Source organism: Rattus norvegicus, chromosome 11 (assembly GCF_021556685.1).
Source record: "Rattus norvegicus strain SHRSP/BbbUtx chromosome 11, alternate assembly SHRSP_T2T, whole genome shotgun sequence".
Lineage (NCBI taxonomy): Eukaryota > Metazoa > Chordata > Mammalia > Rodentia > Muridae > Rattus > Rattus norvegicus.
In genome coordinates this window covers 49,395,355-49,414,150 of record NC_141544.1, presented here as the reverse complement: position 1 = coordinate 49,414,150, position 18,796 = coordinate 49,395,355, and the positions used below count along the sequence as shown (strand labels likewise).

The 18,796-nt window shown below is 45.5% G+C and overlaps 1 protein-coding gene across 2 annotated transcripts in view; it reads right to left on the bottom strand.

Moving 5' to 3' along the window:
* Positions 1 to 16,817, bottom strand: part of Pcp4 (Purkinje cell protein 4) — a 61,016-nt gene extending 44,199 nt beyond the window's left edge. For both annotated transcript variants that reach the window (NM_001270538.2, NM_013002.4), the window contains exon 1: positions 16,743 to 16,817. Coding sequence is in view for 1 of the 2 variants with exons in the window: in NM_013002.4 (NP_037134.1) it covers positions 16,743 to 16,751 (9 nt within the window). In the remaining variant the exon portion in view is untranslated. The remainder of the gene's footprint in view (positions 1 to 16,742) is intronic.
* Between the last annotated feature and the right edge of the window lie 1,979 nt (positions 16,818 to 18,796).

Here is an 18,796-nt window from a genome sequence, read left to right as displayed (position 1 = left end):
AGATTTACTCATCCCCAGGCTCTCGAGGTTGTCGGGTGATATTACAGGAACCATGGGCTTCTTTGGGTACACACTGGAGCCTACTCCATCCAGTGGTCACTGATGAAGGAAGCAGGTGCTAGACCTAAAGAACAGGGAAGCAAATGACCCGAAGAACACAAAGAGACTTCTCGGGAAGTCGAAAAAGCCAGTACCTCAGAGACAGCTCTGCAGACAAAACCCATTGGCCACACAGGGCAAAGGGGCCTATGCTACCATATATAAATTTTCCCTTTTAAAGGCCTGGCTTTAAAAGACAAACAAGCACAAAAAACATGAAACCTTTAAAACAAAAATGAAGTCATAGACAGCCTAGGGCATCCCAGCCACTCTCAGAGTCATGACCTTGCAAGGACAATGAACTTCACTGAGCCACAGTCTGTCTACAAAATGGGGATAAAAGGCAGCTCTCTTCTAGTAAGCTGTGAGAACTGGCTGCCCACCCTGCAGGAATCACTCTCTAAAAGGGCATAGATATGTTAAGCACAAGCCTGTACAGAAGTGGGACTGTTTCTCTTCCATTGCATACATACTACCAGATATTTACAGTCACAAAAAAAAGGGGTGCATTTGACTCGGCCACTAGAAGACTGAGAATGATGATGTAATGACTGAAAGGTGCTAAGTGTGTGCCTTAGCAGAGTGGTTTTCTTATCTAGTCAACTTCTTCAAGGAGAATTAAAAAGCATGAAACTCAGAATGTCCCTACAGCTACTGTGAGACTCTAAGGACAGAACACTATCTGTAAGCTCGACCTATCCCTGCATTGGTCAGCCAGTTGTTGATCCTGGCCTCTGGACCTCTGATTCTGCCACAAATGTGCTTTGCGATCTTGGTACAACTTACAGAAAATATTTTTTTCTAGAAAGAGACAATGCAGGAGGGAGATGTATTAATGGCCAGAATACAGTTATGGGTGAAACACTGGAAGAACTTAATGGTTTCATCACATTATGTCTGGCTCAACTGAGACTCAAGACTCAAGTCTGAGGTTGGAGGAAGGCCACATGAGCTAGTGGAGTAATCCACCCTTGGGTCTCTTTGAAAACCCCAAGGTTGTGTAATATCACACTTTGTGCATCCAAAGAAACCCTCCCCCTCCCACCCACTTCCCCCATTGATTGCCTGCTTTTGAGTCATTTCCTTAGATTACCCTCATGATGGAGGCTGCTGGAATGCTTGTCACAACAGTTTCTGTGCTTGACAAAGAAGACAGAGGCATGGATATCCAGAAGTTAACAAAATGTATTTTCGCAGAACATGCAGAAGGCACCCAACACTCACGGAGGAGAGACAGACTAGATTTGCTTGTTTTCCCTGCTCTGAGAGGTCATGGCTGACCAGACAGAGGGCAGGAGTAAGAAAGAGGGTAGTCGACCGACAGCATAAAGGCAGGAATGAGGCACACCTACAGCTGGTTCCTTTGAGACACCTTGTAAAGGTGATTAGAGCGGGGAAAGCCAACAGGCAGAGCCAGTTTCCAAGGGCTAAATGAAACCCACACTGTAAGGTGCTCAAGACAAGCATCCTGCCCTCCCGCCCCTCCTGTACAGGTGTGATGCCCCTCCATTCTTTTACATTCTGAAGACCCAAGGAGCCAAAAACTCACATGGGGCCAAACTCAGATTACAGAAAGTAGCCACAGAGGGAGAAATGCATCTCCTCTTTGCTGTCGGTAGTTAACACCACCATTCCCTTCTTTGCTATTCATCCCATAATATGCATGCTCTGTATACTCAAAGGACAGAGAATAGCCAGAGGCCAGAGCATTAGTTACCTTTCCTGTCGCTAACCTGAAGGAAGAAATTTAATTTGGCTCACAATTTTCAGGCTTGCAGTTTCAGGGCCCAGTTTACCTTCTCCTTTTTCGTTCATGGGTTTCACCAACCCATGGGAGAGTGCCACCAACACTGACAGTGAGTATCCCTGCCTTAGTTAACCCAGAAATCCCCTTCTGGATATGCCTAGAGTTCTGTTTCCATGGTGACTATAATGTCGTGAAGTTGAGAACCAAAATCAGCCACCGTAATTTCTGAATGAAAATGTCCACATAACTGGTAGAATCTTTCCCTGCCAGTCCCTCAGTGCCCACCAACCAGGTTGCTGGCAGCTTCACACAAGGCTATATCAGCCCTCCTATGGCCGAGCCAGCAGGCCCAACTGCTACGCTCAAACTTCTTCATCAGGAGAACAAACAAGGATATGGGAAAAGAAAGGCCACAAGCCAAATCCATTGCTACCCAGGAGAACCCCCATGTAAAGCTGAGTAAGGGAATAATTCTTCCAAGTTTGGCAAACACATTTTCAATTCTTCTACCCGACATTCTGTCCACAATTGCAAATCGCTATGTTTTCCCCCTTGCAAGAGCATCAGCTCAGCACTGCCAGGGAAGTCCCAGCTAACAGAGGCAGGGAAGCCGTTTGGAAGCACACCCAAGGGTGTTACTGTCAATATGATGATGGAACTTACGTAGACCAGCTTGGAAGTCCAACGCTTGGCCCTTAACCTTGCCTCTTTAGAAGGGAAAGCCTTGACTTAGAAGGTGAAGGGTCAGGCTTTGAGGACACCTTTCTACTTCCTCTGATGCAGATAACTCAATCTATCTACATGCAGACTGGGAGCCATGTTTGACCCTTATCTTAACAACAAAGCAACTGCATGGGAATTGCTGATGTTGCACACAGTTCCACATGGGGTAGTGTCTGAGACATTTTAGGCAACAAGATGGACTAGGCATATTCTGCGAGCTTGTCTTAGAACCTGGTGGTGAAACATCTGTGGGCAGAGTCAGTATAGTACCAGAGTTACAGGCCTTTGTCATGCACTTGTGAGAGCAGGGCTCAGCGACTGTGGAGAAAGGCCTTGGTGACTCATGACCTCTGGGCCACATGGCTGATGAACTTCATAACTCCCACATGAACACCATTCCTACAGAGCTGAAGCCTCCCGATCTCTTGCAGAATGCAGACACTTATTTAGCACCGTGTGGTGCTAAATGTGCTTCTCTCAGAAGGGTATGCCAAGCTTCCGAAGCAGGAAACTTTCTTTTTTGGTATTAAAGAAATTGCCAGATTTTTTTTTCTCCCCACTTAAATGAAAATAGCTTCATAAAATGGTAGAAGACTGAGGCTGTATACTTTTGTCCTAAATTAGCTGTCCACAGTTCAAGACTTAAAAATTAAGACAGATTAGAGGACGGGCCAAAAACTGTGAAGATGGTTCAGTTGGTAAAATGCTTGAGATGCAAGCAGGAGGTCACGAGCTCAAATCCCTGGAGCCCACATGGAGAAGCTAGGTGTGATGGTGTATTTATAACCCTGCTGGCTGGGGAGGCAGAGAAAGAAGGATTCCTGGAGCTCAGTGGTGAACCAGCCTAGCCTAATTGATGGGTTTCAGGTTGAATGAGATAGAGAGCTTGTCTTAAAGGAAGTTGACAGCATTCCTGAAGATGACACCCAAGGTTGTCTTCTAGCCTTCCCATGCACACATGCATGCACTCAAATACAGTGTTTTTAATCAATTTCATAATGTCATTGTTTGTTCAAACAATTCTCTGGGTCAGCCAAGTGACCCTGAACAAATGAGTTTCTCCTTTGAGCAATACACAGTAGGTTCCTCAGAGTTAACCCCAAAGCTTCTCCAGACTGGGAAGAAAGACTCTGTCTGCCTCCTTCTAGGGTCAGACATGGGCCATGTCAAAGGCCAGTTTACATGGAAATAACAGACCACATGCACAATTTCATGCTCATGCACATGCACACACACATCCACACCACACGCACATGCACATACATGTTCACATGCACACATGCACACCCACATATTCACTTGCACACACATACTTATACACATGCATATGTGCATGTTCATGCACGCTCCACACATGCAGACAAATATGCTCATGAACACACGTGTTTATGTATACACACATGCTCATGCACATGTGCATATATTAATGCACATGTGCACACACACATGCACACACATGCTCATGCACATGCACACGTATGCATGTGTGCCCTTACGCAGTCAGCATGATAGGATCACATTTCACCAGTGCAATTTCTTTCCTTTTTAATTTTTGTTTTGTTTTTGCAGTCATCAATATCCCACCAGGACTCCTGTGTGTACTTAGGGCTGTCCACAGGTAAAGTGTCTTAGTCAACTGTGTCTAAAAAGACCCCAAATTGGGTCTTGTTAAATGTCAAACCTGAGATAGATGGCTGAGGTGTTTATTTAACAAAGTGGACCTGGACTCCAAGTTCTCCCAGCATCCCTTAGGCCCTACTTGCCAGAGGGTATGATCAGCATACCCAGCCCTCTATCCCCAAACTCTCCAGCCCAGGGTTGGGATGCCCTTCCCTAAAGGTTTGTCCCTATAATCCAGCCACTTTAGTACCTTTGACATCCTGGCTGCTGCATCGTGGCCCAGCTCAGTCTGGTCATGCTGACTCTGGGCTCTCCCAGATGTCTGTGCCCCTGGCTGTGCTTCCCACATATCTACCATAAACCGTGTCCTCCAGCACTCCTAGGAGCAGCATTCCTATCCTTCCCTTTTCATTCAGGTCCTAATGTTCTGCTGTCAGCTGGCAACATTCTTAACAATGTTAACAAGTCTAATAAGTGCTTTTTTTTTATTTTTTTTTCAAATTGTTACTACTCTGATCCCAGTGCTCTTAGATCAGGCTCTCTAGATGTCCCTGGAGCTACATCTCAAAAGAACCATAAGAGGGAAAGAAGGGATAGGGGCGAGCTTTTAACAGTTGATGTTTTTAAGTAGTATCCTTTCTGTTGGATCCACTGGTCTCTCCCATCCACAGCCCAGGTCTCCAGTCCCCATTGTGAGTCTAAAGGGACCCAGCAAGCCAGAGCGAGCCCCCCCCACTCCCCACCGCCCACATCCCATTCCCCACCCCCCATTCCCCATCCCACCCCACCCCACCCCCAGCTACTCTCACAGCTCCAAAGTCAGGTTAGGCTGCCTCTACTTTTCTACCATGTGAAAATCCAAGGTCTTCATCCGGAAATCAACTGTAGAGAAATGCTGTTTGAATCTCTCCCAGAACTGACTCTCAGCAAGAACTCAGCAGAAAGACAATGACATGGGAATTTATAAAAAGGTAGCCTGGGAATGAAACAGGCCAGTTTGGAAGATGGGAGAGATTAAATCAAAATGTGTGTTGGGGAGGTGGGGGCAGCTATGAACTAGAAAGAGGTATTTGGCGGAGGTGTTTGAAAAAATTGCTACATCTATTTTAAGAAATTTATTTCAAAAAGAGAGGAAAAATAGCCTACATTTCTAACGTAAAGAAGGCCGCCAGAAAAAAAAAATTGAGATAGCCTTCTGTTGGCCTGAGATTTTCACAGGGCTAATGCAGATGTGGGATCTGAGTTATATATAGAAGCTGAGTCCATCCGAGGGCAAACTCTAAAGAGAAGAGAGATTACTAATGATGGTCGGGAAGCCACCTGGGGCCCTAAGACTGAAAAGAATGCAAACCATATGCCATCCTGAATCAACACTGGTGCTCCTGGAAGATAAATTGCAGACAAGTCTAAATTCACCAGATTTCTCACAATTAGAATGTGTAAAGTTTACAAAATAAGCAATGTGTAAAATCCCAAGAAAAATACCATTGACTTCGCTCTGGTGACCTATTTCCAATGTATCACAGGGGATTTTTTTTCCTTCTTCATGTTCCTTACGTGATATGGAAATCAATGGAGCCCCAACATGACTAGTAAGAAGGCCAGTATGTTCCACTTGAAAATGGGCACGGGATGGTCCATGCTAACTGTCTAGAATCTCTTGGCTAATGAGTCTCTGCATGTCCCTAGAGAATGCCATTTTACTATGTTAATTGATATGAGAAGACCCATCTCCAACATGGGTGAGACCATTCCCTAGACAAGGAGTCCTAGACAAGGATTATGTAAAAAGGAAGCGATCTCCCCCTCTCTTCCATGACTATAGATGTGATGTCACCAGCTCTCTTGAGCTTCCTTCACTATGACTCCTGAATCATGGTGGACTGTATCCAGAGATAAACCCTCCAGTCAGAATTCTGGAATTTTGGGTTCTTTAAAGAACACAGAAATGTTTTAAGAATGTGTCTTTGTTTTAATCCAAGGTGTAGGGATGTGGGGTGGGAAAAGACAATCCACAAGGAAGCAGAGGCCAGCGATGAACCCTTTCTCCCTTAAGTTGTTCTGTCAGAGCTCTGTATCTCAGCAATAGGGAAAGACACTAAAATAGGGAGCTTAAAAATAAGTACAGCCTGACAGCGGGTGTGTACCAACCACTCAGCGTGACTATTGATAACTTTCAATTGGCTCGGAAATGTTCCTCCTTTAAGATCTACTAACTGCTATCATGATCTTTATCAGGAATTGAGTCCTCCCTCCTTTGGTAGGCTCACCTGAACCTTGTCTCCCCTCTTCTTCACAGCCCTGCACAGTGATAAATTATCTACTACTTCCCTGACACATGCACTCTGTGTGGAAGCCATAGAAGAATTAATCTTACATTGGCTCCGCCTCTTCCATCAACACTCTGAGCGGCAGGGACCGTACCTTTCTGTCTCCTCAGCAGTGTCTGACAGGTAACTACATGTCCACCAGTGGGAGTTTCAACGCTTTGTGCTGGGGATTTAAAGGAGTAGAAGGCATGGCCACTTATAATGTCACCCTCATAGAGGACAGGAAGTTATATGACTTATCAAATGTGTAGCTGTTGATGATATATAGAATGGCTTTGATCAGGATGGGGACTCTTGTTCTCATCCTTTCTTATTCAGGTCCCTGGGAGCCAAGTGAGGCATGGAAATAGTTGGTCTAGAAAACCCAACAAGACTGAAGTAAATTTTGCCCAGTGTCTCCACAGACTACTCCATGGAAGAGTAACGATAACATGTGACTAGGACGTAAGGGTGAAGGAACAGATCAGAAATGAACCCTGGGAAGCCATCTAGAGACCTGGGAAGGAAGGTTGCTTTTGTCCATACTTCTGTGGGGACCCTTTTTGCTCTCGAATAAGAAAAAATAGCTAGGACTGTGGTATTTCCAATTATTTCTTGCAGAGATTCAAGTGGATGTGAGACTGGTATAAAAGGTAGTGGGTATCTTCCAGAATATGACAGAAAATGAGAAATTTAATAGAATGGGAAATGTGGAAGAGAAAACAAGCCTGGTTTTTGCTCAAGAGCACTGGGATTTTCAACAAGAATTTCAGGTCACTCAGCTCCCTAACGAAAAATGAATGCTTTCAAGCCTGTTAAAAGTGGCAATAAGACCCAGGTACTTGGAAGGCTGCAGTAGAGTAGTCATTTGTCCCCAGAGGTCTGAGGACAGTGATACTGAAAGCACCTGCCTTGAAGGTTGATGGATGAATGGATAGAAGATAGTAGACAGACAGACAGACAGACAGATATATAGGTTGATATAGATGACTCATAGATGCCAGATAAGACAGACAGACAGACAGACAGACAGACAGACAGACAGATGATAATAAAATGGGCAACCAATGAAAAATTAAAATGAGCACATTAAGGAGACTATGCTATTCACATCATTTAAGTCTTTGGCCTCTACGTATAACTGTAGTCTTAGCTCTTAAACTAGCATGAAGCCCATGGGAGCAGAGCTACCACATTCAACTGAACAGGTTGTACACAGCCAACTCTGGGGGCATCACAGATACAGACCACTGTACGGATACCTCTGGGGTGGTAAGGTGAGTCACCATCAGAATCACTCAGAGTAAAGAGAGTTGAGGTTTTATGTTTGTTATCTGCTTATGGTGAGGAGTATTAAAGATTGCACTTCATAAATAGCTAAAATCAGAACTTTTCCCTTTCTAGGGCTGTTGAGGACTCTTATAACTGCAAATTGCCTTGAAACCCTCCCTAACAGCATGCCTTGAAAGTATTACTCTGCCACGTCAGATGCCTCTCGCTCCGTGAAGTGGACTTTAGATCACACAATCTGTCTTGAATTAATTGCACCTCCCCACAGCAGGTAACTGGCTTTTAATACACATACGGTGCAGCTAAACCATCTTAGCACATAGGCATAATTTGGAAAGAAACAAATGTGTACGTGGTCTACATTCTTCAACAACAGGTTTAACCAGATAGAATATTAGAGACCCCAAGGTCCTGTGGATATTACTCTATTGTCCTGTTAGGACCTGCAAGCGGCCTGAGAAACCCAAACAGCTGTGGTGATGACAGCATCATTGTTAGGGCAATGACAGCTGAGTGTGGAAAGTCAGAGAAAGGAGGGGGAGACAGTGATGATAGCAACAGAGGGGTCCTTGGACACAGGACAGCATGGCGTCAAACCACCCCCCCCATCATAACAACTCTGAGGTGGTTCTGTTCCGCTTGGAGCTCTTTAAACTGTGGGGAAAAATCAGAATCCTTAAAGGAAGCCTCCATACTCTTGACCCAGATGGGTGTGCGAGGGTTTCTGTGCCTGCTCCTGTATTTTGAGCACTCAGTCCTCAGTAGTGCAAGCATCAGCACTGGACAAGGCTCAGGCTCCGAGTGTGACTAGTTCATGGACTCGGGAATGTCTCTGCATGTACAATCAGAACAAGAAAACCCCATGTACAATCAGCCTGTCTGCCAGGCCCAAGGAAACAGCCTCAAAGGAAACAGCATTACCTAACAAGAATTTAATATATGTAGACAGCTTCCTTGTTAGAGTAAGTGTAATTCCTTAATGTTTTGTTTGCTGGCCTCAGAGTTGCTATGTAAGCAGAGATGACCTCGAAGTCGTGATCCTTCTGCCTCCATCTGTCTATCTGAGGCTGGCAGTACAGACATGCACCGTCATGTCCCATTTACGTGTTTATGGCAAAGCCTGGTGTAGGATATCAAGCGCTCTACCAACTGACCTACACGACGAGCTCAATCCACTTTTCCATATTGGACTCTGGTCACCTGACAGACTTGTGCATTAGCTTTTGAAAATGGTCATAGGAAAATGGAAGATATGTTCTCTTATGGCATTTTTATTCCTGTTTTATTTAGATGAATGTTCATGCGTATTGTCATTCCCTGCAATTATATTAAAAAAAAATAATGTAGCTAGTCACCTCGCTAAGCATTTGGGGTCACATGACTGCTCTCTTTGGTCAGTCCTATCTAAGACAAGTTTGGATTTTAGTATCAGGAAGAGCTTTCTCTCAAGTCAGCTCAAACCCCAGCCCAGTTACTGGATAGTCAGAAACAGAAGAGTGGCTGGATGACTGAGGTGTGTCTGACACCTGACCCTTGTCATAGCCAGGACTGAAAGAGAAGGCAGAAACCATGTGTAGAGAGGTGCTCCTACGGACCAAGTCTCACAACGTTACACTGTGAAAATGGCTTTGTTTGTGTGTGAACGATCTACCCTGTTTCCCAACCAGATCTCTGTGCAGGGGTCCTGTTGTGCATGGGGGCTTGCTTCCATACCCTGTGATTCTAATTTGTCTCTGTTTTGTTTAGAAGGTGGCAGGTTAAGAACAAAATAGGAAATAGGGGAGTTTAGTGGGTGATTGATGTCCCCGCTGGCAAAGCCATAAATCTGGGCAACTGCTTTCCCTCTCAGAATGACAAGTCATGCTGTGAGATCCTGACACAGAGATTCGGAACTATTCGTGAGGCACAAACAGTAATGGGTAGATTAATGCCTAATGTGACACTTGGGTTGAATTGGTCATGTAAAATAGCCCAAGGGGTGTGGCAGGCTAGTTTTGTTCAAAGTACAAACTTTTATATTTAGACTCCATTGAAGGTAAATGTGTCTGTGGACATCACTTCATTTTGAAGACTGGTAACAGCGTAGCCAGAATACAAAGGTGAGATCAGCAGGGTAGGGGGTGACTATCACAGGGCTGTGGGTGTGGCAAGGTCACCCCAGGAAAGTGTGTTTAGGTTGGTCACCTTCCGTACATTAATCCAGTCCTGTTTAAGATAATTAAACATCCAAACATATTTTGGTACCTAAAGCAGCCAGATGTGGAGGCTGACGAGATGACTTAGCAAAATATTTTGTAAGCTAGGCAAATGGAGGGAACTGGAAAATATCATCCTGAGTGAGCTAACCCAATCACAGAAAAACACACATGGTATGCACTCATTGATAAGTGGCTATTAGCCCAAATGCTTGAATTACCCTAGATGCCTAGAACAAATGAAACTCAAGACGGATGATCAAAATGTGAATGCTTCACTCCTTCTTTAAAAGGAGAACAAGAATACCCTTGGCAGGGAATAGAGAGGCAAAGATTAAAACAGACACAGAAGGAACACCCATTCAAAGCCTGCCCCACATGTGGCCCATACATATACAGCCATCCAATTAGACAAGATGGATGAAAGCAAAGAAGTGCAGGCCGACAGGAGCCGATGTAGATCGCTCCTGAGAGACACAGCCAGAATACAGCAAACACAGAGGCGAATGCCAGCAGCAAACCACTGAACTGAGAACGGGACCCCCATTGAAGGAATCAGAGAAAGGACTGGAAGAGCTTGAAGCTCGAGACCCCATATGAACAACAATGCCAAGCAACCAGAGCTTCCAGGGACTAAGCCACTACCCAAAGACTATACATGGACTGACCCTGGGCTCCAACCTCATAAGTAGCAATGAATAGCCTAGTAAGAGCACCAGTGGAAGGGGAAGCCCTTGGTCCTGCTAAGACTGAACCCCCAGTGAATGTGATTATTGGGGGGAGGGTGGCAATGGGGGGAGGATGGGGAGGGGAACACCCATAAAGAAGGGGGGAGGGTTAGGGGGGATGTTGGCCTGGAAACCAGGAAAGGGAATAACATTCAAAATGTAAATAAGAAATACTCAAGTTAATAAAGAAAAAAAGGAAAAAAAAATATTTTGTAAGCAAGCATGAGGGCCTGAGTTCAAATCCCAGGCACTGACATAAAAAGTCAAGCATGACAGTGGGTGCCTGAAATCTGAGTTCTAGGAGGTAGAGACAGCCAGATCCCTGGGCTTATTGCACAGCCGGCATAGCTAAGGTGTATGCTCCAGGTCATTCACAGAAAGCTGGCAACTAAAAAACACAACCAGAAGTGGTCCTCTTCACCACATGCACACACAAGTACATGCACCCCCCACATGTGAAAACACACACACACACACACACACACATACACACACACACACAATTACTCATAAGGAAATATTAAGCAAACCCATCAAACGTCTTAATTTAAATACCTGTTTTCATTGTCTTAACGATATGATAATTATTGATAGTCAATTTTAAGTGTTGTTTAAAATATTTACATCTACAACCTGCCTTCCGTCTGTTTAGACATATTTTTCCTCCAACAATATGCTGTGATTTACATCTTGGCTGCCTGTCTCCATGCCAGAAGCCCTACTATGAAAGATCTGCGTAGACTTTCTCCTCTCACACAGCCAAACTACTTTCCTGTGTCAATACAACAGAGCTGACTTCCAGCTGGCCCCAGCTCTGCCTGTCTGTGTCCTTCTTGTTTAGATTCCATGCAGCAATTCTGAGGTGAGACAGCCTCAGGGGATATGAACAAAGATTCGGTCTGTCCTCGCCAACCCCCATCTCAGCTCTTATACCTTTCCTAGTGTTTCCCAAGTGCTCAGTGTTCTTCCTCTTGAAGATTTCCCCCACCTTTTCTCCTTCTCTCTTGCTTCTGTGGGAGCTTGCGTTCTGTGCGCCTGGCCATATCATAACCCCCATTTCCCACTTACAAAAAAATGTGAGTGGCGCACGCAGGTTTTAGACCAAGAGCAAAGAACAGAATGCAAACCCCATCCCCTGTTCACATATCCTACAGCAATAAGAATGTCCAGAGAACAGAGCTCCGAAACATCAGTCGTAACAGCTGGTCATCCACACTGGAATACCACTAATTCATTTATGTGCTGGACACAAACCAGGCTCCGCCCCTGGAGTCCAGTCTTCCTCATCAGCAAATCGATGGGCCAAGAAGAATGCTTCAGTTCGTACAGCGTGTATCTAGAGGTTGTTACCAGCATGCTGGCTCTAGCTGGACTTAAGGAGCTGGCACTTGAATAGAACACAAACCTATATACCCATAGCCTTAAAACTCCTTGCAGAAAAGTCATTTGAAATCAGTGAGAAACTTTGACCTGAAGCTGGTAATTCTGTGTGTTTAAATGGTTCCTACACCCATGGGACTGAGAACCGAGGAAGCACAAACAAATTTCACTATAGCAAGACCTCTCAGGGCACTGAGGGAAGAAATTAATCTAAACACTAGCGCAGGGACTGTGTCCATCACAGACTCGGGAGACTCGCCTGACACAAGCTTGGATCTTCTTTTCATGTTGATCATGCCACCTCCACTAAACATTTAATAAAATCGATGGTGAGTCATTTACTTAGCTTTTCTGTCTGGAAAAAAATAAATAAATGCCCCACTCTGCCTTCATTCAATCTTAGAACTCAAGAGAAGAAAACATTGGGTGCTGTAATCCTGAGCTTAGTTAATGAGATGCAGACTGGGAAGGCAAGTTTTATGACAATCCATTATGATTACCAGGCCTGAAAGCACGCTTTTGTGTTTAACCTCGGAACCTAAGTTGTAATCACAACCCAGCAAGTCTTAATATTCCCAGTTAGAGGAAGAATAATGTCCACCAGTGTGTGGCTTAACGTGAACAAAGTCCGCATTTGACAATGACAGTGCGAAATCTATTTCTTTATACAAATAAGGTGTGGTAATAAAAAATGTTCTAAGTGGGTCTCACTAGGTCATTCCTAGGTCATGTGCTCCCCTAAATGAGATTAGAATTACATAAGAAATCAAATTGCCATTTGGCCTTCCCCTGGAAACACCACAGTTGCCTGTAACTTTCAGAATCCATGCTTAACCACTGTCTGAGCTCTTCCACAGACCCAGCCATGCACACAGAGCACTAAGCTCCAGGTCACCACAGCAGTGGGGTCCTAGGAGCCCACTATAGCACTGGTTCTCACCTTGGTTCCTGTCATCTCTCTGATTCTCGCACACTGTGTGACGCCCAAACCTCTGTTACATGATATTTTTAAGCAGTATCTATGTCTGAATATAAAGTCCATGCGTCTTTTATCCATCTTCCCTAGTATGCAAGTGGGGAACGGTCAGTCCCAGCTTTCCTCTTTCCTATAAGACGACGACGGTCTTCAGGTGAGAGGCAATAGATCTATTTTGGTGCCTGGGACACATATGTGTGTGTGCACATAGGCTCTTGAACATCTTTTATCTTGATTCAACCAGGTGTTTACCTGGCATAGTCTTTTCACTGTGGCCAATGTCTACATGGACCAAAGATCCTCATTCCTGATGCTGGGCTAACCCATATCACCTAAGTCAAAACAAGCGGAGAGCCCAGGACAGAGTTCTGGGAAGGCTTAGGGTCTCGTGTTTAAGTCACAGCTGTTGCCCAATATATTATGTAGTCTGATTGCTTTCCCGTAACTTTCCAAACATGGCAATAGTTCATGTCGTGTTTTAATTCATGCTCCATTAAAATCTCATCTGTAGCTCTCCTGAGTTGGGGTTTTTGAAAAGCCACTTAGAAGCAACCTCCAGGCGAGGAACTAGGACAGACTTGCTCCCAGGAATCCTCCTCTTCTTTGCAAATGGCGCTTCAATACCTTGGGTCTTGCTGGGAGAATTTCAAATGTGGTTACTAGACTTAAGCCTACATTTTGATCCCAGTCCATCTCCTGGATTGCTCCAAGCACATCTGACATACTGTAATACGAGTGTGAAAATCAGATGTACCCAGACAGCCACGGCTCTCACACGGCCCTAAATTTGGACTTTATTTCCAACCAAACACTTACTGTACTTAAACTGCTCTATTTGACCATATGTCATTGCCCTGATGAAGAAGAAGAGGAAGAAGAAGAAGAAGAAGAAGAAGAAGAAGAAGAAGAAGAAGAAGAAGAAGAAGAAGAAGAAGAAGAAGGAAAGAAAGAAAGAAAGAAAGAAAGAAAGAAAGAAAGAAAGAAAGAAAGAAAGAAAGGAAGGAAGGAAGGTTGGTTCTGAGATATGAAAACCACATTGCATTAAGTTGTCCAGTTTAAAGCCAGCTTCAGGACTGGTTTCCTGTTCTCCTTTCCCCTTCAAGGCCAAAAGTCCCCAAAGTGCAGAGCTGACCCCAGGGACCCTTTGGCCTTTCAGGGTCTTTTCTGCCCTGCCCAAGTTTGTATTAACTCAAGGGAAAGCTAGATAACTCTGGAATTTCTACACACACACACACACACACACACACACACACACTTGCCCCAGCCCAGAATAACCCTGAGGACAGAGGGAAATCAATGTCTCTGCTTTGACCAACAGCTATTCATATAAGCCTATTATTGACTATGTGCTCCAATCCTGCCTAGGAGTTATTAACCCTGGAAGCCATTTGTAGTTCATCCAACTCAAGAAAACCTCCGGGACTTGGTGCCCTCCCCAGTACCTTGGCTGCTTGTCCCTTTTATTAAATGTTTAAAGCAGACCTAAGTTTTAGTCAAAGGAAAAATGTCTCTTTTCCAAAGAACAATGGCAGCCAGGGACTTGGAGATGGGCCAGCAGGGGGAGCTCAGGGCAGTGGTGTGAATGAGAAGCCAAGCTTGGTGCAAGGAGAAGTTGGAGTGTGGAAGGACGGGGGACACAGACGCAGGGTCTTCATCCTAGGGACTTTTACCCACAGGGTTTAGGGAATTCACACTCTGACTGTGACACTAAGTCATTGACAGTTGGGGGCAGGGTAGGGAGTGTGAGGCTGCCCTAGTTACAGGGTCAACAGAAAGGAGGTTGTGACCCTAATTGTGGGTTGAACTCTGGGACAAGGCTCTTCCCCGGAGACCCACACAGTCATCTGCTCAGCTGGGTGTCCAAGGAGAGGCACTGGAGGACTTCTCTATGCATGAGCCTCAGCACGGAATGAGTGACAAGACGCTGTCTCAGATCAATGACTGGACACAGGGGAGGGTCCCTGGTGTGAGGTCCGTCTGCAGAGCCTGCAGTTTCTAGGCCCCTTCTTGATGAGAATCCATTGAGTTCTGAATGGAAAAAGCTGTCCATACAGCCATTCCCTTCTTCCTGTAAGCAAGGCAAGGAGTCCATAAGCCTCCTGCTTCTAAAATCTTAGTGAACTCAGAAGAAAGCCCCTCCCCAACAGGCAAAAGAAAAGAGATCTTGTCCTCAATGCCCTTGGTCTTCAGAGCCCTGCTTCCTTTCCCTGGATTCTCTACCTCCTTCTGCCCCTCCCTCTCCAGCTGTTCAAGGAGCCCCACATGCATTCGAACAGCACCAGGAATCACCCGTATACCGACTACTTCAGTGTGACAAGGCTAGCCCCAGATCTGGATGGTGGTCTTGAATCAGTTGGTCTACTTCTCTGTGCCTCAGTTTCCTCCTCTGTCACTGGCTGCCCAGGGTATGAAGAGGCTCACAGAAGGGGACACGGGTGGGAGTGCTTGGCACTGCTCTCAACATTTACACCATGAGGCAACCAATGGCTGTCAGTGTGGCTTCTGTTCCCAGGGTTGCCAGGAGACTCCCATCTCGCAGCCCGTATCCACCCTCCTCCTCCCCCAAGCTCTTGGCTCTATCCCAAGTCCTGTGCCTGGGTGCTGCACCACCTTGCCCTTCTGCCTGTTGTTTGTATCCAAAGCCGTCCATAGAGGGAAGAGGAGCCGCCAGGAGGCATTTGATTTCCGAAGTTGTTAATTCTACTCTAGACTTCCAAAAAAAGATCACCCATCTGTCAAACATTTAAGAAAAAAAAACCAAAATACAAAGAAGACAACAGATCTCTCAAAGTAACTAAGTATCAACCAAGGGGAAATGAAAACAAGAGTTGACTGGGCTTCTCATTGAAGGGGGATAGCATTGTATAACCCCAAATCTTCTTGTGGGAGAGATTACAATCTCTTTTTAAAAGAAAAATATGTAAGCCACCAGTTTGCCCCAGCATAATATGTTCTATATACATTTAATCAGAAAAGGGTCTTGGGTTTGAAAATGAACCCTTCTGACAACACTCCCTGGTGCCTCAGAGGTAGCTCATGCTCTCGTTCTCTCTCTCTCTCTCTCTCTCTCTCTCTCTCTCTCTCTCTCTCTCTCTCACACACACACACACACACACACACACACACACACACACACACACACACACACTCAAGCTTGGACCCCACATGTTTCCCAGGACTCTGATTAACTGATTAACAGCAATCCCTGTCGCAAACAATGATTCTGCAGGTGCTGCACCCGGCATAAATCCTCACCCCTTTCCCCACCTCTCTTCTGAGACTGGATTTCCCAGGTGGCTAGCACTGTCTGCTAACATTCAGATTGTGTCCCAAGGAAACACATGAGGACACACTCCCTGGAAAAAGCACAAATGTTCGTGAGAGAATCAAATAACTGGCTTTCTCTTCAGAGGTACAAAACCCAAAGTCATAGATCAGAAACAATATACCTATATCCCTTTCTCTTCCTAAGACTAATTTCAGAAGTTGCAAACTTAGCAAATTTCTACACTGCATTCAAACCAAGCTATCAGGACAGTCTATGCTGAAAGCAAATTATAACAAGATCCATTTACCCCTCAGCCCCACTAGGTACCCTTTGGGTTTCTGAGAATCCCACAGGGACAGAGCCTTCTCACTCCACAGTTCCCCTGTGTGAAGGCAAGGATTGCTTACCTCACTCATGTTGGCCTGACTCCGCAGCTTGGTCCCACAGAACAGCTCAGAAGGCAATGCTCAGGGGTGGCTGCTTCTCTGGTCCTGGCTTTTCTCTTAAAAAGAGCTGCTGGGTGGCATCATGCCTCCCGCCAACCAATGAGATGCATTCACCTGTCTGAACGCCTGCAGACATCCGAGAGTGCAAAGAGCCACCTAGTGGAGCACAGTGGAACTGCGTGGCTGGGACCAAGGAATTTGCTGTACACCGGTGGATACCCTAAAAGGATTCTACACCCTACCGCAGAGATACTGCTCATTCCATTTTCACGGCTGCTCATGTCACAATAGCAAGGAAAGAATCATTCTAGATGTCCACCAGCAGTTAAAAGGATAATTAATTAAGCTGCAATATGGAAGATTTTAAGCCATGAGGGGGAAAAAATGAATCAGGACATTTGCAGCAGGTAGAAGAAAATGGAAAACATTACAGAAAGTGAGGTAAGCCAGACTCCCGAAGGACAAATGTCTCTGCTCATATGGAGGCCCTGACTTCCACTTGTTAAATGTTGAATGCTTATATGCTTATTCGAATGAGGGGGGAGGGGTCGAGGTATGGGGGTGGGGAAGGTAAAATAAGACCTGTGATATGAGATTGGACAGGGAATACTGGGGGTAGAAAGGCATAAATGAGGAAGAGGGGCAAAGAGATGGTCAAGAAGAAGGGGTGGGGATGGCCAACTGAAACCCAGGATGTCTGAAATGCCACAAGGAGACCTGTTGCTTTAGAAGGTTTCTTTTGTTTTTGTTTTTGTTTTTTTTTTAATTTAAAGGAAAGAGAAACAGAACAGTCACAGGCACACAGACTGCCACAGGACTGCCTCTGTTGATGGATTGAGAGGTGCAGGACTCACACCCTCTGGGACTAGATCTTGCGTGTCTGTAATTGACAGGTTCTGTTTCCCAATGAAGAGCAATGGGAAGCCTCGTGTGGAGTGGTTCTTGTCCCTCTGGGCTCCTAGCTGTTCCCCACTCACCTCTGGGTGCACCAGACTCAGACTTTAGAGTTGACCACCCTCTGTTTAGAGTCCACCCCATCTGTCTGTCTGCTTGGACCCTAGGGTGGAAGGACAAACATGAACAGTTTTGTGTTGTGACCTTTGGAGTTCAAAAGACTTGAATCCCACTTGGCAGCAACAAGAGGGAAAACCGCTTTTTTCACTTAGGGGTTGTGATAGCCCTACCTAGGGGCAGGACCCCATAAAAGGTCTCTTCTCCTTGCCCTGACTAGCCTTTGAGGAAAGCAGCTCTTTTTTTATCCCCCTCACTTCAGACCTTGCTCTTTTTTTCCCCTATCAGTCTGGACCTTGGGAGATGGGGAAGTGTGGCGTCTGCTAGACAAGAAGCATTCGCTTATGTCCTAGCTGGTCCTGGTGAACATCAACTTAACTAGCAAGACCATGTCAAGCCCCCCAACCTTTCCTAGTGCCCACAATACCTATCCTAGCACGTCCTGTACCCAGAATGACCTGCATGATAGCCCTGTCTACTGATTCCCTCTTCTCAGCTCAGCTGCATTCTCCTCCCCAAGTCGTCAGTCTTCTGTTCCCAGTCCTAACATCATGGCATCCTCTATGTGTCTCCAAATAGAACAGATAGGCCAGCAGCTCTAGTATAACATTTGCATGAGAACAGGAAGCAGAAGACCAGAGCCTACAGCACCTATGGGTGCCCAGCCTCTTAACCCAGAGCCACTGTCACAGACAACATGCCTTCTAAGTGGAAACACTGGATGTTCACCAGGATGCATATTTCACAGAGTGGACAGCACGGTATATATGTGCATACACATATGCCCCCATATCTATGTATTACATGTATACATTGTATAGCACATACATATTAGCTGCATGTCCCAACCATATACATAAAGACAGCATCCTCTTCATCCTCTCCTCCCTAATCCCTTCTGTGCTCCCAACTCGCCCTTATGAAGGCTCAACATCGTGATGTCCTAAGGTATCCCCAGGTCCTGGAAGTAGACCCAAGACCTTAGTGCTAACTGATGTGCAAAC